Source organism: Agelaius phoeniceus, chromosome 3 (assembly GCF_051311805.1).
Source record: "Agelaius phoeniceus isolate bAgePho1 chromosome 3, bAgePho1.hap1, whole genome shotgun sequence".
Lineage (NCBI taxonomy): Eukaryota > Metazoa > Chordata > Aves > Passeriformes > Icteridae > Agelaius > Agelaius phoeniceus.
The window spans coordinates 84071261-84093880 of record NC_135267.1 but is presented as its reverse complement, the minus strand read 5'-3'; the positions used below and the strand labels follow the sequence as shown (position 1 = coordinate 84093880).

The following is a 22620-nucleotide window of genomic DNA, read 5'->3' as shown; positions in this document are numbered from 1 at the left end:
GACAGGAATACTAAACATTCAAGCAGCCATAAAAAATTGTACTAAAAAATGAACAGAAGGTTGCATATCTGAGAAATTATTTCTAATACAGACAATACAGACTGAGTTTTAGCACAGAGGATAACTTCCTGTGATTATCAAATTGTATTAAAAAAATAGTATCAAGCTCCTGTTTGCATTATTTATAATGTTTGCACTTTTTAACATACAGGGAGAGTGTTGTCTTTACACAGATCTGTAGTCTCTATGTATCTATCTATTTGCATAATAATTTAACCTTGATTTCTTATTTTTCTCTTGGTCTTTCCTTTACAAAATAAACAATTTTGTCCCAACCTTTGCCTATTTAATTGCTAATCTAATTTTTCTTTCATATCAAAATCAATGAACACACTCCTTACAAATACCTTTTTCTGTTGCTGCTACTCTGCACTCCAAATCCACACTTCTCTCATGACCTTTTTTGTTAGACAAATAGTAGACAAATAGCAAAACTAATAGATCATTTTCATAACACAAAGGCAAATACACAGATTTTTGCTCATGCACACATGAAAATCCATGGATTTTACACATAGGAACAAACAGATGTGTGTACCCATACACACACCCTTTGTTTGGTCCCCTTTTGATTCTCCCACTTGTTTACCTACTCCCTGAGGGAAATCTGCTTCTCTGAGGCTTTCCAAAAAGCTTTGTTCCTTCTTACTACATCTTTTCTAGGGGGAGTATCACCCTAAGCCTAAATTTGGTCACACAGAGATATATGTGAACAATTTAATATCTCTTCTTTTATCCAAACAAATAGAGGTTTACCCTAAAAATGCTAATTCCCAAAACTGTTCATAATAGATTGTTTTTGTCCATTGTTCCCTTGACCACATCACTCTCTTTTGGGCATTTCCCATTTCTTACCCAGCTCTATCACATCAAATATAGGTAGCTGTTCAACATTGTCTGTCCCCACAGCCTACTCTCACCCTTGTTATCATTTTTTATTCAGTATCAAAATGCCACCCATCCCTTTACTGTGACAATTTCATCATCGGTTCTCTAAAGCATTTCTAATTTCTCTCTGTTTGTCAGACTAGTTCTCTTTAAAATCCTCCTTAAAACTCTCCTTCACCGTGCATTTAAAAACAGGAGGGAGGGAAGGAGGGAGGAAGAAAAGAAGGGAGATGAGAGTTAAAAATCCAACCTTGACAATGGATTAGTTGTTGATGTGCTGAGACCACTGCCTGTACTACAGGCTAATACTGTCTCATAGTTTTCTCATACTCCCCCCATCTGTTTGCATCCATCTGCTGTCACTTGTTTTATATTTGGAATTTTAGTATTTTGGAGCAGGGACTGACTTTTTGTTCTGTATGGGTAAAAATCCCACTTCTGTGGGGCTTGGCTCATGGCAAGTACTTATATGTGCTTTGATAATATAACAACAAATATGACCAGAAAACCCCTTAATTATATTCCTTGAAGATGTAAAAGATCAAACTTTGTGCAGTTCACCATGCTGCAAATTCTTTTATTTCCAATACTTCAAAAAGTACCAAGGTAGCACTTTTGTCTTTGCGCCACTACAACATTTGTCATTTGCCCCTTCACGCAAAGAGGGAGAATGGAAATAGAAGATTTCTGTATGGGTTTTGCCTGGGCTTTACTTTGTTTTAATGGAAGGAAGTAAAATTATTTGTCCTTCTCTGTCTTTCATGCAAACACTCCAGTTTTATTTAAGCAGCTGGGTATAATCACACTGGCATAAAAACTTTCAGGTCTGGCTACAAACTTCTAAGTCAAAAGGACAGAATACCAACTATACCACCTAGAAAGTATTCATAAAGCAATTTTAAAGCCTCCCAAACATTTCTCCATCCAACAGAAATATTTCTTATACATGATAGATTTGAGTTTGAATTTCCACAGATGTATTTGCAAATGCAGTATATAACATGTACATTGCTTTTTTTCTCTCAACTAGTGTTTTCAATATTGAATGAACATTACTTATTCAATTCTACTACTATTACTTTGGAATCAAACTCACACTGTAATCATAAGTACAGTTATATCTTAACTCTGGGTCCATATAATCCAGTATGGTAACAAATTTTTTAAATGGACTTAAATCTCATTGAAAAGTTATTTCTGGAGTTGCACACAAGGTTGTATCTAATGCTGAAGCATTTTGATACATTAATCTCACTTAGACATACATATTTCACTACCCATTTCTTTAAAAAATGTCTTCAGAATTCTTTACATCCTAACATTATGCCCCTGAAACCTTTCGATTTTCCTGTTTTGAAGATTTTTAGATCTTAAAAATAATAAAATCTTGTCTCTAGCCCACTGAAAAGTTAAGACTAGGTAAGAGTAGCACAGATTCTCCATTTAGAATAGCCAAGGTTCTTGATAATCATTTAGACAGAGAAAATAAAAATAAAATAAAGTTTATAAAAGGTTACCTTTTCATGGTAATAATATAATAATAATCTGCTTTTTATTTTTAAGGACAATAAAAAGAGTAGCTGTACCAGAGTGCTTAGAAAGCATTATCTTTCAAGACAGGAAAAAAGTTCCAGGTGACATCATTTTTGGCCAAGGTTCAAAGGATACTGTGAAGGGATACAGCTCTTCCCAATTATTCCCCATGTAAAGATCAAAATGAAGGCAAAGGGCCAATTCTTAGAGACACTTCATCCCAAATGTGCTGTGTGATTACCTACATACTCACTGAGCATGTGAGAAGTTGGGGTTTTTTTAAATCAGTGAAGTCACAAATCTTCCTCAAGTAGAACTGAAGTAGAATTCTTCCCCACTCTGCTTTCCCAAATAATGCTGACAATCAAAGACCAAAGTGGTTTACATAAAGCAGGGTTTATTCCATTTATACAGCAGTGAGCGAGTTGAAAACAGCATTATGAGGCCATGTTGGATTTTTTTGAGGGGGTGGGAGGGCATTGAGGAAATACATCCTGTAAAATACAGAGTATTAGTTTTGTTCTCAAAGAATCATAATGGCGCTTTAAAAGACAGGACTTTTTTATCAGGCCTTTGCCTGTACAGAGAAGTCATACCAACTGAATCCAAAATTATTTTTAAACTGGTTCTGACTGCATAAATGCCTAAGCAAAAGCAATTTAAATTAACATATTTTATTTTGCAGTTGAAGTGGGCTAGGAATGCACACCCACTCAGTTACCATGACTCAGTCAATCAAGAGAATCTCTACAAGCTACAGCAGTTTGATTACTTGCAACTGCTCCTCTCTACCTGAAAAGAGCTGAACTGATTTTGAACCAGACAATTCCAGAAAGCTCACACCTCTGAATTTACCCCTGCAAACCAGTATCACCCGGATTTAAGTTTTCCCAATGAACTTCCCACCCATGTAATTACACCGCCTTCATTTATCTTCAAGTGCACGCTGAGATACCACGGCAGAGCTTTGTGTGAGTCTCAGTGTCAAGGCATGAGCATGAAGGGACTAACAGCCTACTTCAAATACACAGCTCTCACAACTCCCATTTAAAAGAAGGTGGGTTTGTTAGGTATAAAATAAGCTGGCTCCACAGGAGAGGAGCCAGTGATTCCTACACACTATTCAGTATCACCAAATCTGGCTGATTTGTTCTTCCTGCAACCCTGCAGCAGCTCCAAGATGCAGGGCAGGGTGCCCATGGCTGCCTTCCCTGTGCACCCAAAGTTGGGAATGTAGTGGCCACAGAGGGGTGAAGTCCATTCAGGACACCTAAGGCCAGCCTGTGTCCTTCCCAGGGGCACAGCTCCACCCAGCCCCACTTTGTCTTACCCTTCACTCAACTGTGTTTCATCTTCAGTGCTCCAAGGAAGAGAGATCCTTCATCTCCATTTCAGGCCCCCATGGTTCCCCTGCTTTTTGGGTGGCTGGTAATGGACTGAGGCACATGTGTACTGCCTCAGTCTCTCCCTCTCCAAGAAAAGAGTCCATCTGCTGACACACACTTCCAAATGCCTTCCCCCACATTTCCTCCCAGAATACCCCAAGCAAAAGGCCTCTGAACGCTCCATTCTATGACAAAACATTCCTCAATGAGAAAGCTCTATTAGCAAAGACATATTTATCACTGGAAGCACTTTTAGCAGTCTGTAAAATAACTTCATTCTCTCCAGCCTTCTCCTCATTCCCAATGGAGTTCACAGATGACAAAAGACCAAAGAAAGAGAAATGCTTAGGTGTGGAACTTTAAAGTTATCTTGGAAGGAATCAGGGAACCACACTAAGGGAAATGATACTATGCCTGGGAAAGAGCTTTACTTTTGCAATGTAAAAAATGTCACAGGAGTGGAAGGCAGGGGACATTGGTGGGAAAGTATCAGCACAATGGAAGTAACTAGCTTTACAGAGCTGCTTAAGAAAGTTTTAAAGTTTTAAACTACCCAACAAGAATCTTACAAAGTAGAACTGTGCAAACATTCCCATGTTTAACTCCAACAGTACTACGAAAATAATACCACAGCCTTGGCCTTTTCTGCTTAAATAACAAATTGCAAGCAGGAGCCAAAGATGTCTATCATTTGGAGAGCAAAAAGTAGACTGAGACTACACTCTCACTTTACAGATAGCTACAAAGATTACATGAAGATAGGACTGTAAAGACATATCTTTAAGTCCCTGCCAACCTAATCAAGATGGTATTAACAGTGATCTCACACTCCATCTGCCTGGCTAGTAATTTATGAAAAACGTACTTCACTATTACAGGAAAAATATGTTGCGCTGCTTGTGGCCACAAACCTACTGCAGCAGCTCAGGAACTCTTGGATCAGAGGCCATGAGACCAGTTCTTGACATTTACCAGGTACTTCCCATGAGATGTGATCCATTCATACAGCAATTTTGTTTGTTTATTTGCCCTACTGATGAGCTCATCTTCAGACAGATAAAAAAGATGATAAAAAACTTAAAGTCCCTTGCAATTTAGAGTGTAATACCATCCTGGTTTGCTTTTCATCCTGTGAATTCTACACAGGCACTCCTCTTAATTTCATGGGATTCTTTTGATGAGTGTTACATCTCCCTATTCTTGCACTGATCAGCCAACATTTCTGATAAAATTACGCCTTTTCCTGTCAGAAAAACAGAAAAAGTCATGCTTATCAAAACTGGATTACATTAATATTGCATGCTTTAGCTTACACAGCCTAAAAATCAGACCTATGAGACTTGCCAGTTGCAGAAAGGATTTTTTTTTTTTTTTGGTGGGGGGGTGGTGGGGGTGGTGGGGGTGGTGATGGTGTCATTTTGGAAAACAATGTGAAATCTTTCCGTTTCCATCAAGGCAAAGTTCAGGGACAGCACTCTAATATCAGAATTACATAACAGAATCTCTGGGAACGAAAAAAACCCAACCAAAACCAGTACCAACACACTGGTAATTATGCTATAATAACTGCTAATTATGTATTTCTTTGCTTAGCAGAACTACCATTTGGATCACCCTTCTAGTTGCTGCAGCAAGGGAAGACAGACTATGCAATGAAGAACATGGTAAAGCAGGACAAAAAAGCCCACTGTATTTCTAAAAATTGTCTTTCTGCTGCAAACCAGGGACCGAGTATCTAGAAAAATATTACCTGCTAAAAAGGAGTAGTTAGAATATGCAGAGCAATAACTAAGGAATGAATAATGGCCATGATTTAGTCAATTCCTACTCACATGAACAACTTAAAGACATCACTGCTTTTATGCTGAATACCAACAAGGAAAAACAAGCCTCTAATGCTATTAAATGGTTTGCACAATCAATATCATTTTCTATTGCAATCAGAATATGCAAAGTTTTCCTCTTCTAGCTGTGAGATGAGACATGGGCTTGGAGCACAAGATTATTTTCTTACCAAATAAAATACACAAATTACTTTGTATACACAAAGGCTGAGTCAGTCTCAAGTACAATTTTATCAAGAAAATAGGAAAATTCAGTCTCAGTAGCACTTGTTCCAACTTCAGCAGTGAAGAGGAAGAGAACCCTTTCCCTAAGTACAAATGCTCTTGGTGGTGGCTCCTATACTCCTCCATAAAACTAAACCCTTCCACTTTTTGTATTGCAGTACACTTAGGACAATTTTGAAAGAAATTGGGTAAATTTTCTACTGTTCCTCTGAAAGTTTCTAGCTGTGATATTTGCAACTCAGAGAGATTTTTTCCCCTTTAATTTTTCTCCTCAAATGCTTTCATTTATGTACAGAAACACCAATCTCACTCTGATCAAAAACCCTACAAATTTGTCTTTTAGAAACATTCTTGGAAAACACACAATCTTCCCTTTATCCAACAGATACACACTTTGTGGCTTTGTTAATATATGCAAATTGTCTGATTGCTTGAAATTACTCATTAACCAGGCTGGAGAGCTGATTACCTGATTATCCAAGAGAAAAATAACTTAGCATGATTTTGTGTCATTTGAAAGTCTAGATAATTTTCTAATTAATTTGAGTTTTCAAGTGAATTCAGAGATACTAATGAAAAACAGAGAAGAGGTCAGCAATCTCAATAAAGGTAAACTTTCCAGGAATGTTCTTACAGCCATCATTTGTCAAATGTCATTGTTATTTAGAGACACTTTAGACAAACACACAAAAAAATGAGAACTTAGACATCTAAAAACATTCCAAATGGTTCTTCCATGCTACTGTAAATACATCTTGTAGAGCTGGAAGTAAGATTAGTGGTGCATTAGTATGGCACATGGCACTAAACTTGCAGTGTTACCAATAAATTCTGAATTATACACGAAGCAATATGTAGCAGATAATCTGTCAATATGCTGAGAGAATAATAAATACTGGAAATACATACTTGCCACTGAAAAGTTGTTGAGTGGATATGGCAGATCCACATCCTGGGGCTTCTCCTTATAGCCTATGAAAGAGCCATCTGTCTTTAGCAGGAAGTATCTTGGCCGCCAGTTTTTTATATATTCTCCTAAAGGAGAAGAAAAAAAAAGTTCATTAACACTGCAGAAAAAAACCCCAAACTTGAATATTAAAAAATATATCATATTATCAGCATCAAACATTAATTATACCAAAATCTTTTCAGAAGTTTTCAATTAATAGAGAAAACCTTAACTCTGTCCAAAAGAAGGGAAAATTGAATTGCAATGGTAAGCCTGGACTCTACAACAATGCCTCTGGAATAAGAAGTTATAAGCATGGTATACTAATGTTGTATAATTCTGAATTTTTTCACACTATACTGTTCAAATAGCCTGCCTGCTTACACCATAAATAATTATTTTTTTTTTTCAGGGAAGAAAACCAAACTCTACAGCTTGACTTTTAATGACCAAATGAAATCTGAACTGCTACAAGGTAGAACACTTACCCTGCTGAGCCAAACCAAAAGTCATTAATTTTCTCAAAACATACACTAAGCAAATACAAGGAAATTGAGGGTAATGGAAAAACCTACACAAAATATACTTTAAAAATATAACTGAAAGCAAAAGGAATAAACCAAAAAAAGTAGAAGGCAATTACCTTCTAAGAGGTAAGTCCAACAATAAAGCTACCATGCCACCTTTTCCCTACCCCAGCCCAAGCAAAAGATTCTCAATTCTGAATCTATGAGCAATTTCAGATCAGAAACATACAGAACACACAGCTCCTTAATTAATGCCACTTATTTGCTATTAAGGGTAAAAAAATTCCTTAATATTATTATACTTTACAATGTCACACCAGAATTCAGTAACAATTTCATTTTTAGAGTGCAATTACTCAGTTCAGTACAGATTAGTTTAGATTTGCCCAGCTTCCCTCATCTTTGATTTCTATAAGCTCTGCAAAGGAAATAATGACTATTACTAAAGCTTTATTTAAAGTCACTTTCATCATTATACATGTGAATATTTTCAGGAAAAAAAAAGTGTATTAACAATGCAGAATTTCCAACAAGGAACCTAGGACTTCTCACCATTTGTGAGATGCTCAGAACAAACCATCCTGAGGGCTGCACTGCTCCTGGGCTAAGCCCCAGCCTGCAGTGCCTTTTACCATCTCAGCACCTTGTTAGCCACAGCTACACAGATTTTAGGCCATTCAAAAGTCAGGAAGAAGTTTATATCCGTCTAACATAGGAGATACTTCATTAAAGGGTGATCTAAAAATTCATTCATTGCACTTTCACCTTTCCATCACAGCAATCAACTCATTGTCACTGAAGTTCAACATGAGAATTGCTGCCACGGCCTTGATGAACTTGAGCACAGCTTGTAAGGATTTTGACAATACCCATGGCTTAACAAATCCAACTGCAGCCACTAACATGTCCAATTTTCATGTATTTAAGCAGAGAAGGAAAGTATGGAACACAGGAGGGTGAAAAGAACAATTAACACTGGGCTACTCAGGCTGGCTTTTGTAGCAAAACTCTTCCTATTGAGTCCTGCTTCTAGATAGCAGGGTACTTGCTTGACTTTGCTATACAGACATTTTCACATAGGTAGAAAGAGTAGAGAAAGTCCAAGTGTGACTTAATTTGACCACTAAATGAATAGAGCAGATATGGCACTAGTTACATTTGCATCGATGCAGAGCTTTATCTCAGGCCTCTGGCTCTGGTTTGGCTGGGAACATCCCTACTGATACTTCCAGTCTGAGCTCATTTCACAGCAGGAAATCCCAATTAACATGAAAGCATGCAATAAAAAACAAATCAAAACGAACAGGTACAAGATACTTTGTAAGCTGAAGATGAAACAAAAATGCAGTGTGGGAAAACAAATACTTTAATACAAACAACAGTGAAAAACTGTATCAGGATTACATGAAAAGCAACAAATTAAGTTTGTTGAATACTTGAACGTGAAATAACCATAGGCCTAAGTAAAGGAATGAGTCATATTTTAAAAATATTTAAAATATGCCCTGCAACAAATTTTATGAAATTTGTATGGACTCAATAGTTGAAGCCAAAACAAAACCTTATGTATCAGATCATCCAATATAAGTTTTAAAAATATTAACACACTAGTTGTCTTCTTAAAGGGATGAAAAAGAGAATCTTCTGTATTTTTCTGATAAATTATTTCTCATTTCATTGTAAGAGTAAGTGAGAGAAAGTGCCTGTTACTGGGTTTGCAATCTATCCAGATCTTAGCCTTAACTAGAAGGCAGGCACCTACACCTGCTGAAGAATTCAAGGGCAGCATGGAGACAATATCAACATGCCTAAAGCAGGTCAGCCATCCAAGGGCTCAGGTTTCAAAGAGAGTCCTCCTTTCTGCAAGGAATAAACTGGAGAGGGAGATAAGCAGATTCTGCTCTAGGGATCAGGGCTGATAGGCTAAGTACACTTAATAGTCACTCAGGAAAGAATGGCAGCCTTTGTTTGCTTACATACACTCTCCAGAATGAAACCTGTTGGAAAAGGAGACCATTCTTCCAGGTGGCCTCTCAGACCCAGCACACACTCCTCTGATGCTTAGTCCCTCTTCACCACTTAGGACAACACTCAAGGTTGAGTACCCAGGAGGAGCCAAACAGAGATGCTCTTCATCAGAAAACTGGGCAGATTTTTAATCACCTGCTGAGTGATGCAGCTGATGCTATGCCTGGAGAAGAAACTTTAGAAGAACAGAACAGCACTTTCAAGCTCCTCTGAAGAGAGTTAGCAACTCTGGATAGAAGCTAATCATAGGACAGGCATGTATCAGTTTACCTGTGAGCATAGCTGTACCTCTGTCTTCGCTCTACAAACTAGAGCCTGACACAGAAAAAGCAATTTTAAAACAATTGAAAAACACTATGGCTTCAGAAGGATCCATATATCTGTTTCACAGACATATTTCTTTGAAGAATGTTTCTCCCAAGTGGTTTCCCAACATGAGTCATGATCAGACTACTTTTTCAAAATTACTGCTTTTTTCTATACGAACACACAAACCTTGGTTTTGTCTTGAAAATACTAATAGTCTAATTCCTCTCCAAGACCTATATGTGAATATTTATCATCTGCCCTATATTTATTTTGTAATTTAATTAACAAATGGGTGAACACTTTTGAAGACTAAACAGTGCTATCAGTGAACAGTTCACTTATCTGCTCAAGTGGGTTAAGGGCTCTCAAGATGCACTCTAGGTGCTCTCTTATAACTGCATTCCTTTTACATAACCTGCCTAAAGTTAGAAAAACATTTTAGTCCATACTTCTTAATACACACACTTACTGATACCCCTTGAAATACACCACACAAAAAATGCTAGAGCAAAGCAGAGTATTTGAAAAGAAAAAACACTTCCACATGTCTTCTAACTTAGCAGCCCTGCATTTTAAAAAAGGGTATTTCCCAGTATTATCAATATTAAATCACTTTAAAGATATTTACAATGTATGCTTATTAAACACCTTAACAAAAGTAACCTGGAGGAAATTCTCATTAATTTCTTAAATCAAGTGAAAAGTAATCCTATGAGAGGCAGGCTAACCAAAACACAAGATATCCTGACAATTTAATAAAATGGAGCTGCAGTATTTTAAAAAGCAGTGGATCTGCCATAGAGCAATAATCAGTTTGTACCCTGCTTCCTGCTGAGTTAATATAAATTAAATTATTGTTTTGCCTAAATTTACACCCTTCTAAGTTGAAAACCACATTCTTTTAGGATCTGTTTATTAGACAGTAAGAAGAGGTCTCTAATTGCAACTACTGCAGCAAAGAAAACCAAGTATATCCTACATAATTTTAATTCTAGGCAAAGTTTTTTAAGCTACTTGAGGAAAGTGGCACTAGAATATGCATCTTGCTGATACATACAACAATAAATACATACACACAAAATACAAATTTTATGTTGTTGGGGTCTGCTTTTTTAATAACTACTGAGAGAATACACTCAAAAGATTAAGTAAGACACCAGTATGTTCATGAAGCACATGAAAATTCAATCTGGTCTTCATGCAAAAAGCACCTCGTAACATGCAACTCTTTAATTAATGTTGTATTTAATAATACACTGGCTAACAACAGCAACAAAGAGTGCTTAATGAAGGTTTGTTTAGAACATGACCCTTGTGGCTGCCTCTTTATTTGCCTCTGTACTGCAGCCTTAATGATTTTTCTTTTTTTGCCTTTGACAGCCAGTAACAAGAAACCTGCCTTCAGGACATTTCACAAACTACATTTATTCCAGTGATGCAATGCTGGTAGTTTTCCTACTGTTGAGAAGCTTCAGAAAGGAGAGTTTTCTAAGAAATTGTATGAGTAGTAAAAAAAAAATCTGTGTTAGACAAATGTATCACCCAAAAGTTTGCAATTTTTTTTAATTTACCTCACAACTCAAACTCTCCCTTCAAACACATATTTCACCTCAGATTCCGCAGTTGCTGTTGTTAGTCTCACCATTTGTAATCCTTAAGCATGTGGACATTTAGCAATAATTCAAAAATTAATTAGTAATTTAAAATTAATCTTATTATTTTAAGATGTATTTTTTAAAAAAAAATTTTGGCAAAACATCTACATTTTTCAATATGTAAATGGTTTCAGAGGTGTGAAGGAAATGTCTTTAATATACAGTGCTGATAAGCAACAGAAACCTGAGTTCAAAAACTTGCCTCCTTAAAAGAAGCAACAGCTGCCACACAGACATAAGTGAGATTTAAGGGGGAAAAAAAAAAAGGAGGGGGAAAAAACCCTCCAAAAAGAGAACACACCAAAATTCTGCCTCTTGTCTGTTCCATCAATTTACTCAAATGGATTTAATAGAAATATTACACAAACATTGTTCTCACTTTTTCTTCTTTTTTAAGGCATTTTTTTTGTTAGATCAAACTCCCTACAATAACATTTAAAAAATAGATGGGGAAAAAAACTGAATTTATCGAAGAGCATTAAACAACATTATATAAAGTAAATCATACAGTTATATGCAATTTTTTTTTTTTTTTTTTTTTAAGAAACAACTGTAATTAATGTCAGGTCAAATAAAATTATCAGAAGTAGTGCCAGTGGTTTTGAGATTGAATTTCCTTACCTTGGCCCTCTGAGGGCAGTGTTACCTAACACACGATTGGAAGCATCAGCAGACTATTTGATTAAGTCAGTAGACACTAAGTAAATGCAAAGCACTTCTGTTAGAATATTTACTTATTTTTAATTTCATTATAAGAAATTTGCAGCACAGTTCAAAGCTTTTGTAAGAAATGAATGTGTAAGATAACTAAAAATTATACCAATCCTCATCATTTATGTCCTTCAGTCTAATGAAAGTATGTAAGAATGTATTAAGCAAAGTATTTTACAAAATCTTATTGCATAGTAAAAATTTAAATGGAACTGTGATTTTTCCTAACATGCCTTAGCATTTTAAAATGTATTTTTATTAGATGCCCTCTCATAAGTACTTGCTGGCAGTTCAAAGAAAAGCAGAATTTGGAACTACCACTTTCTGATTCTCTCTTACACTGTGAGATGGTGATTATTTATTTATACTAACTGTTTTCCCACAGTTCCCAGTAATGCTGAATGACATTTTGAGCACATCTGTACTTGAATTAGACAAATGAATTTTTCCAGTCCCAGCTAAGAAACAGGAAACATTTCACGGTACACGTGGCCATTAGCTTATACCACAGCTAGGTTTCCATTAAGTTTCTTGCAAATTGGGAAGTTTAGGTGAGAAAGTTCAAGTGCCTTTCACTGTCCACAACATCTCAATAATTCAGCTCAGATAGAAGACTGCTCAATTTATGCCCAGCTATTTACAGGTATCTGGCCAGAAACCAGTGGAAACCCCACAGATGTAAATATGGTGCAGAAAGCAGCAAGCAGCCTCGGGTGAGCTCCAGAAGTGCCTCAGCTGAGCAAGGGGGGAGGAAAGCAGGGACAAGCCTCTGTCCTCCATGCCAGCCCAGATGCACTGAAGAGCTGGCAAACAGTAGATTCTTTGTTCCTGAAGCAGCACTAAGTAGTGACCAAGGAGAAGGGCTCCTCCTAGCAAAGCACATTCCTTCCAAGCAGAGGTGCAGTCGCAAGCAGGGAGAAGGCACGGAGCAGCTCTCCAGGGTTTCAGGTGCACCTCTGAAATGATGGGGACGATCAATATCCCCAGTGGAAAGATTCTCCCTGCTCTTACTGTGGGGTTTTCCTCCCCTCAGGTTGTGAATGCAATGTACAAGCATATTCCAGGGTTCTAGGGTTCAAATCACCAGCCACCATGGTTTTTTCATTATGACTGGTGGAGTGAGTCATTGTCCCTTCTTGTACAAATGCAGCAGCACTTCAGCCCCTGCTATTTATTCAATGATTTCCTGTTGCATTAATAATCTTTTCTCTAAAACGTGAAAAAAAATCTAGAGGAAAGTATTCAATAACAGAGAGACAGACACACAATTATTCACACATAAATGCAGTTTTGAAATTGGGCATCGACAATATCCACTCAAAATTACTAATGTGTTTTGGCAACACATGGAAAATAAATGTTCATTTTCATATGCATGCAATTTTGTCCTTTTAAAAAATCATACCAGAAATATTGAGTGAGCTGACATCCTGACAAATTGAGAATTGACCTTTACCATGCCCATTGTGAGCCAGCAGGAAGAAAAACTTGCCAGTTTCAACATCACTCTCACTTCCCCTTCATTCTTGAAGGATAAGAATTAGAACAATAAATAAATTAAATAGCAGTTGCTATTAGCACATGCTGTCTGGAACAACAGAGTCCTGTATTGCATCAGCATCTCTGAGCAACAAAGGTGATCAATATTTTCTAAATATGCTTGCTATTCAGGAATGGGAAACCAAGGTCTGTATTCTGGAAACATTTAGGAACGCTGCTCACATTTTCTAAATATCTCTCTTGAACAAAAAAATATAGGATAAAAGCCCAAAAATGCTGCACTATTTAAATGGTTTTCAGAGCAGTTTATTTTTTAATAGCGTTAAGCTGTATTTGTGTAAACACAAGCATTCTAAATATTGTTTCACATATTTTTATATCTAATGTTCTCAGTACTTTTAAATATTTTTTTATATTTATATATATTTTTAATATAGCACTATCAGCTTCAAGTCGTACTTTGTATAACAGAAAAAATTCTACTTTCTTTTCTTCTGCTTTTATTAAGTGCTAGAGGACCAAAGGATCTTTTTCAGGTTTTGAAAATATTTTAAGAGTAGGATAAGTATACAAATATTAATCTATAAATTACAGAGAATAAGACAGTCAGTTACAGCAGCAACAATTTAAATTCATGTACTTGGTAAAAATGTATTAAGTTAGATGATTAAAATACAAATGCTTTTTACATGTGGCCAAGTTGAGTTAAACATCTTCATATTATCTACTTACAGCATTTTGTAAAACAGCTAACACTGATTTACACAAGAGATTTCCAACTGTCCATTGTTTGCAAAAGAATATGGTGAGTTTGACAATAGCATTATCATTCAACTGAGTTTCTTTAACAGATACGTGCATTGTCAAAAATTATGTGACTTTTCGCCCCTTAAAACTGGTACACTTGCTAGCATGTTTTCACAAAGCAAATTGTCTCACTTTTAAAACTGGCACTTTGCAATAATTCTAAAATAGCTCCTCTGAACTTTCTCCTTGTCACTAGGTGTGCTCCTAGGCTCAAACCTTGCTAGGTACCAAAAAGCCAGCACCAGCATCATTCACCTATGTTACTTCCTCAAGGCACATCACTGAAGTCAAGCTCTTTGCTTTGTCACTTAGCCTGTATCATTTGCAAAAATCAGTATGAGATAAGCCCAAGCATTCCTCAAAGTGCTTGAGCTGGAACACCCCATTACTGCTGCACACATCAGGAGATCTCTTTGGTTGCATGAAGCGCTTCATGATATGCAGCCTTGCGGCACTGCCCAGAGTAACTGAGCTTCCCACCAGCGGTGATGGAACACATAAAACACCACAATTCTGGGAAGAAGAACCAACAACCCAACCAAAAGGCAAAAAGCAAATCTCCATTTGCAGTGCTGGTGACCTCTGTCTAGGCTCAGATGCAGAAATCGGTATTTGGGCAGGAGGCAGCCACACCTGAATTAGCAGTTAAAACTGACATAATCCAAAAGTGACATCTCCCACTCTGCCACAGCGACGACAGAAGGGCACATCAAATGCTCCCATCAGTAGTTATTGTTATCAAGGACCTACAGATGCTTATTAGATTTAAGGTGGAAGCGACAATAAAAAAAGAGTTCCTTGACTTTTGGTAAGGGCTTGGTGGCAAGCGCTGGTAAGGTCATTGCAATAATATTTAAGTCATGCTGTAAATGACCATAAAGCCCTGATACATACTGATAACATGAAGACATGTCTGCAATCCATATCCACAATGCACTTCAACCACTCTTTCCATTTTTCAGTTCAGTGCAGATATCTGAATGTTGAATGTCATGTAATATTAGAGAAGAAAATGCATTCTTTTAAAGTTTCCACTTTTATCTTCTAAGTAAGAGATCACCTGTATAACAAGGCTTTCATTTAGCCTTTCTGGGCTAACTTAATTTCCCTCTATGCTTATATCCTTTCTCACATTTCTTTCACAGTATCCTGGAAACTCACCATAATCACTGAACAAGAAATAAGAAAGGATTTTAGTGAAAGAAAGAAAACTTTATTCCTACGGAGCGATCCAAATTTATTTTATGTGCAACTATCAAACAGGAAAATGTGAGTTATGCCTGACCAGCTCCTTGCCTTCAGAGAACAAACTGAAAATAACATCAATCGAAAGAGAAAATTAGTTGCTAATCTCTAGCATACTCTATAGCACAAGACAATCACCAATTGGCACGTTCTGCATAAGAAAAGCTCAGGATGCAGAAGTAGGGGTATGCAATGTACCAGTCTTGCAGCAGACAGACAAAGCTATGTAAGAACTTGCGAAGCACCTGTCCCCCAAATGTCTGAGACTGAAATAACTACATTACTCTTTCTAAGTCCACAAGTACCAAATTTGTTAAGTTGTTGCTTTGGGGTTTTTTTAAGCTCACCACATGGAGAAATCAGAAGTTTTCTTCCCTATTGCAAGAAAAGGCTCTTTTTAGCAATAAACAACGGAGGGAGGGAAGATATTAAACTCCTGAACTAATTAACAGAAGTAAAGGAGGCGGTGGGGGACAATGATAATTAATATGTACCCTCCTCCTAACCAAATCTCCACATACATTCATTCTGTATATGCACACACAACAGCAGCATCATAAACCGTCTCAAGTTCTTGCCATTATTCAGTTCGACATCTGCACATGTTTATGCGTCTCTCCAAACAACCTCTTGAACACCCTGCTGGAGCTGTCATTTTTTTCTTCTCCCTATCTGGCAGATGGCAAGTCAACAATCGGCATCAACAGCAGCCGAATATCTCCCCCCTCCATCCAACCCCCCTAAACAGACACAATAATAACTTCTTTGTGCTTCCCCACAATGCAGCTGCTTAAACCATTTCGCTACAAGGCTGCTTTGCCTTAATAAAAAAAAAAAAAAAAAAGAAAAAAAAAATCCCTTCTGTCAAGTCTAAAAAGCAGCATAATGTTAAGCAAGCTAAAGCCACAGCACAGCTGCAAACGGGCAGACACATTGACAGCTCCTCCCTTAACAAAGCCCTGTGAATTGAAGGGGGTTCATCTGAGGCTCACACAGTAATTAGTATAAAAAAGTCCGACAGCCTCTATTATGCTAGGAAAAAAAAACTGGACAGAACTGGGCTGCTGTTTTGCGTCAAGAGTTCTGCTGTAGAGTAGATAAATCATGTTGGGTTTTTTTCCTCTCTTTTTAAAGACAGTAATAAGGAGGATGAGAGAAGCTAATTTGAAAACTTGGACACAGTAATTGTACCATATGGTGAGCATTTATCCCTTCTGAAATACACGCTAACAGTCACTTACATGCACAGTGCTTTGTTTTACAGTTGTTATTCTCCCTACCATATTCATAAAATGGATCTGAATATCCGATACTCCAGAGAAGTTGTGTGTAATTAGCAGCAAAACTGCCTGTGCTTAATATATTGGCCTACCTTAGCAATCCAATTAATTGGAAAATCCCATGCCCCCGAATTTAAATAGTGTCCACTTCAAGGACTTTTTTTATTTCTCTCAAACTGGCTAAATATCACACATGGTAAAGTTCAGAGAAGTAATTTATTGACACTAGTACTCCTTGATACTGTTGGCTCTAAAACATATCAGGAGGCAGTATTTTTCTTCTCATCCATGCAGTATAGAGAAATTAAGTCAAGAACCATTTAAGAGTAACCAGAAAATATTTCAGTTCCATTATATTTGGGACAGGAACTACTCTGTAAATTAAAGGTGAAACTGAACTTCAACACAGGGCACGGGAGGGAGACAAAGACTTCAAATGCACTCCCTCTCCTCCACCCCCATTTTCTTCCTGGACCACCCTTTGAAATATTTTTGTTAATAAACCAAACGTTTAATTCATAAGGACCTGCAAAATTTGGAAAATATACCATCCAGCCCTTAGGATCTGCTTGCTCCTTAGCACATACTTCCAGCTTTTCACCCCATTCTTACAACCAAATCATCATGGAATCACACAAGATAAGGAACCAGCTGAGTGGAGCTGGAAAAATGTAGGTTTCTTTACATAAAGAAACACTGTAGTGAAATGGTAAAATTAATCAATATTGAAGTGCTGCTTTCAGAAAATAAGATGTAGTAACCTTCCATACAAGGGAAATAAAAAACTCGAACAGATTAGGAATTGGAAATTTGGGGGAAAATTAACCAGACACAAAATGAAGTCTGCAGCTGAGCATAATGTATTTGAAAAACACCCAGACATTTTCTTTCTATTGGTTTTTACCTCAGAAGACAACAACAGAATTTATATCAGGTAACAGAAAAATACTTTCAGTCACTCTAGGTCAAAAAGGAGGTATTGGAGCTGACTGTTAGGTACTAAAGAGTCCCAGAACTAGGCAGAATACATCCACAATTACTAAGAAATTGTAAGTGAGGTGAAAGCTACAGGCAGAAAACAGCTATCCTTCTCTGATAACAGTTTGACTGAAGGATTCTAAATGGAGAATTACACCACACAGCCCCAAGGAAAAAAAGAAAAAAGAAAAAAAAGTTTAAAAAAACCTTGAAAATTTCAAGTCCCTTGGCTGGATGGCAATCAAAGAAAACTCTTTAAAATTCTAGTTTAATCACACAAATAACACAAACTTATGTAAGATAAACAAGGCAACACTGCTTTTGAGTAGAAAAATGATGCCCATCAAATGGGCTATCTTCAAGTATATCAAGAAAATATAATTAATGGAGACTGACACAATCTATTTCATATTTTAAGAAAAACTCTTAATAAGTTTAAAGAAACTAATTGTGTGAATGAAAAAAAATATGGTGAAACAGAAAAGAGAAAGTGAATTGGGTAAAACAAGGAGATCAAAATAGGATTACATAGTCTAATGTTCAACTTCAATCCATGAAACTCGACAGTTTTCTGTTAGGAGCATTTTCAGTCAATATGTACAAGAATCTAGGGTTACCACTGGATATACTACCTGACAGTAAAACTATTCAAGTTTATTAGGAATGTGAAGAATTTCAGAGTGGCAACTCTATGACAATGAGTTGAGAAACACCAGACAAAATACAGTGAAGAATTACTTGAATTAATAAACAGTTACAGAAATAACCTGAAATGCTCACACACTGTTTAGTTTTAGATTAACTACTAAAGAACAATATAACCCTCTTTTAAGTATGCAACACTGAGAGGAAAGGAAAATACTCATTTGTAAAGTTACAGAATTTTACAAAAACTGTAAATATCATTCCGAGGTAAACAAATAAACTACAGTTTTGAGAACTACATTTTTTTAAAATGGGAAGACAACAGAAGAGCTTCAGAGACAAAACACGCACATGGAGAAATAACCAGAGTTAGAGAAGCAAGAGAAGCAGAGTGAGGAGAGAAAGACTGGATTAGGCTTCACTTTCAAAGGAAGGACTATGACAAAAGGGTTTAACAACACAAATGGCCAATAGCAGAGTATTAGCCATTTAACAGGAACACATTTTCAGAGGAGTTCAGGAAAAGATTATCAAACATTCTGTATCCACAGTCCTAGCTGAATGCTGTAAATTCACCACAAAACTAGTGGTTTGCACCATGGCAATGCAGCCACTCTTCCACCAATTCAGCACCCAAAGATACCAGCACCTTTAGGAAAAGCCAACCTCTCTTTGAATGCTGTGACACATTTCCAAACTTGTGTGAGCACTTTTTCTTAAAAAAACAAAAATCTCACAATCAGGAAATAGGAGTAAACATTCAACACAGGATGTTCTTCCTCTAATTGCTAAGCATCTTTTGTTCTAGCACAAATCAGGTACTAGCCAGGAGCACTGATGGTGAATGAAAGTCCCATCCTTGGCCACTTTGGTTCACCTAAAATGCAGTAACAATAGTAATACCAGGGCAGTCCATTTGGGAAGGTGAGCAGCAGCTGCAAAGGAAGCATGCAGTGTGTCCCATGTCCCACTCACTGCATCAGCGCTGGCACCCACACGGCTCAGACAGGTGTAAAAAAAGCACACCCCAAGAAAAAAAGGTTTTGACCAGATCAAAACGATTTCAGGTTTACAGCTAGTATCAGCACAAAAGAAAAATTAGAGTAATTGGCTGGGGGCAAGAAGGACACAAAAGAGAAGGGGCATCAGCATGAACTTAGGGAAGATTAACTACTAATTAATCAGACTGCTGCTCTGCCTTGTGAGTGCAATTCTTGTTTTCCAGTCAAGCTAGAAAATCAGGTTCAAGTGATTCAGGTTTTGAAGATCAACTGCATCTCTAAGCAATGAGGCCACAATGGTTCTGACAAACTATTAAACCAAGAACTTCTTAATACAATTGCACATTCTATACAACCAAATTATATCCTGACATATGTGTCAGAATATACTCTGTCATTTACTCTACACATATATACAGAAATTATGAATTAAAAATGTGTAAACTATACAAATCTCTGTACTCTGATAAATAACTGAAAATCACTTAAAATGCACAATTAGAAAAGCTAGAAATACAATACTTCTACATGTATTTGTGAAATTTTGTGTAATATTACAAAATTTTAGCAACTTAGAGATCCCAATATAAATTGAAATTTTGAGTTAGCTGTGAAATATGTCCTATCCTAACAGTACTGCTTAGAAGATAAGAACAACTTGGTCAGTAGTTTTTTTAATTTACAGATCAAAATTAAAGAAGAAAAAAAAAAAGAAATCCCCAACTCATTTATAACCTCATAATTTACATATTTCTAAAAGCTTTCACTGCCTTAAATTTAATAAAACAGCTCATAACTCCCCCATAAGAACCATTACAGTTCAGTTCTAATAAACATGTTTTACATTAATTTATTTTGCACTATTTTATTATATTGCAATTCCAATAAATATTCAGGCAAATGAGGTGTAAAGAAGTCCTTTGTTTCAAGTTTTTCCAGACTCTTAATTATAGGAAAGGTTGACTGAGAAGCAAAAATGCAAAATGTTCAGCCCTGGCATTTTACTAGCACAAAATTTTTACATCCTTCTCAGTCATTTAAAAAACTTTTAAAATACAGCTATAAATTATGACCCCCACAATTCCAGCCACAAGAGGGAACTGAAAGATGGCTGACCTGGATAAGACATACAAATTTATCTCACCAAGCTCAAGATGAAGTTTGTTACTCTTTTTTTCACTAACAGACCAATCTTGTGCTTTCTCTGCTATTAGCATAAAATTTCTTCCTGATCTGACTGCTGAAAAATGCTTAATGACTTAGCCTCCAAAACAGTCTAGTAACTTATAGGATGACCTTACTCAGCAAACTCTACAATTAGTTTATTCAATGCAGAAGTGAAATTTCATACATGAGAAAACACTGATAATCTCCTCCTACATCTGGCTTTTCTGAAATTCTGATTATACATACAATAATTAACTGGCACCAAATATTTAACATTTGTGACACCAAAATAATAGGGACCCATAAGGAACTGTAATTTTCAAAAAAATATATTTGCATTTCTATTGAAAAAAGTAAACAAATCTGATACGCTTTTAGTGACTTTTTTCCCTGTAGAAAATAAACAGCACAATTCTCTAATTAGCAAAAATGAAATAGAAACTTACAACACTGACTTGAAAATCCTTGTGCAAGTCTGTACTGGTGATGTCACAAATGCTGTCACATCTGAGCAGGTATTGTCTGTAGGAGGTTCAGAAATGTCCATTTTAATTAAAGCATTTATTGACGGTAGTTGTGTGTTTTGCTTTAATTTTAACGGCTTAGAGAACTCCTTAAGAATCATGGCTGAAACTCTCCTTAAATTAACAAATTTTAAGGTAAAATCTAAATAGCTGAAATACAAGGACCTGATCTGTAATGGATAACCATGTAAGAGTGAGGCGAAATCTCTACTTTATGCTTCCTTCAGCCTTTAATAATGATGTTTTCATTACACTGATGTAACACTCATATTTTCTAATTTGCTTTAAATGAACTACAAATTATCTCCTCAGAGTACAGAAATGGTAGTGATAAAGTACTACAAGACAGAAAACACAACTTCTCCATGCTTGCAGTTATTTTTAAATTCAATATTTTAACATCATGATACTTTGAAGCCAGCCTTTGATACTTCCATTTGTCCCCACTACAAAACACTATTAAACAATTTTTCTTCTTTTGTCAAATCCTCACATCATTGGTTGAAACCCCAGAGACAGAGATGGGGACTCTTAATCACCTGGATGGAAGTTTTAATTGTCTGAAGAGAACTTTGTCCTTCTCTCTTTTTTTCCTATGCAATTTGGGAGCATGGCGCTGTCAGAAGGACCAAGCTGTACTATGGGAAGGGATTTGAGCTGTGTAAGTGCCCAGAGAACTCTTAAACATCCATCTTCCTATTTAGAGCTCAACTAGATGCCTAAGATTCTTAGGATGCAAGTCATCTACATTCTGTAATAATTTCTGTACGTCCTTTCCAGTATTGAGTGAGAAAAACTTGGGTACAGAACTTCTTAATAGATCTTTTAGAATTTCACATCTATGACATAAGAACTGGAACAAACAACAACCAAATAAAGCTATGCTTTTATTTCAAATTTCAAAGAGGAGGGGGGAAAAAAATCTCATGGCAGAATGAGGTATGAGGACATATGGCCAGTCTATCACCTGACTACCAAACAGCACCAGCAAAGCCGCCACATGTTTGTTAATCCCGAGAGGTAAAACGCTGCTTTGTCTTCCGGGGCTCGTGCTGCAGATGAGCGCCCGTTATGATGCTGATGCATCTTTCCATGCTGACATCCACCAGGGAATACAGGCTCCACAACAGGAGAAGTGACACAAATTTTTCATCTCCTCGAAGAGACTTCCACGTTTCAGCTTACTGAGTGTGCACACAAGAATGCCAAGCATCAGCAGCACAGCTGAAACAGTTTTAACAAAACATTGCCTTCTGAATGTCTACAGTTTAATTCAGTTAAATTTTGTATCTTGGCTATTTAGTTTAGGTACATTAGGCATATTTAGTCTTAATATTTAAGAATATTGAGTTTTCAGTG

At 36.6% G+C, this 22620-nt stretch overlaps 1 protein-coding gene across 2 annotated transcripts in view; it reads right to left on the bottom strand.

Moving 5' to 3' along the window:
- The window catches only part of AKT3 (AKT serine/threonine kinase 3), a 152509-nt gene that overhangs the window by 66895 nt on the left and 62994 nt on the right, over positions 1-22620 (bottom strand). For both annotated transcript variants that reach the window (XM_077175771.1, XM_054629394.2), the window contains exon 3: positions 6845-6970. In XM_077175771.1, coding sequence (XP_077031886.1) covers positions 6845-6970 — 126 coding nt within the window. The remainder of the gene's footprint in view (positions 1-6844; positions 6971-22620) is intronic.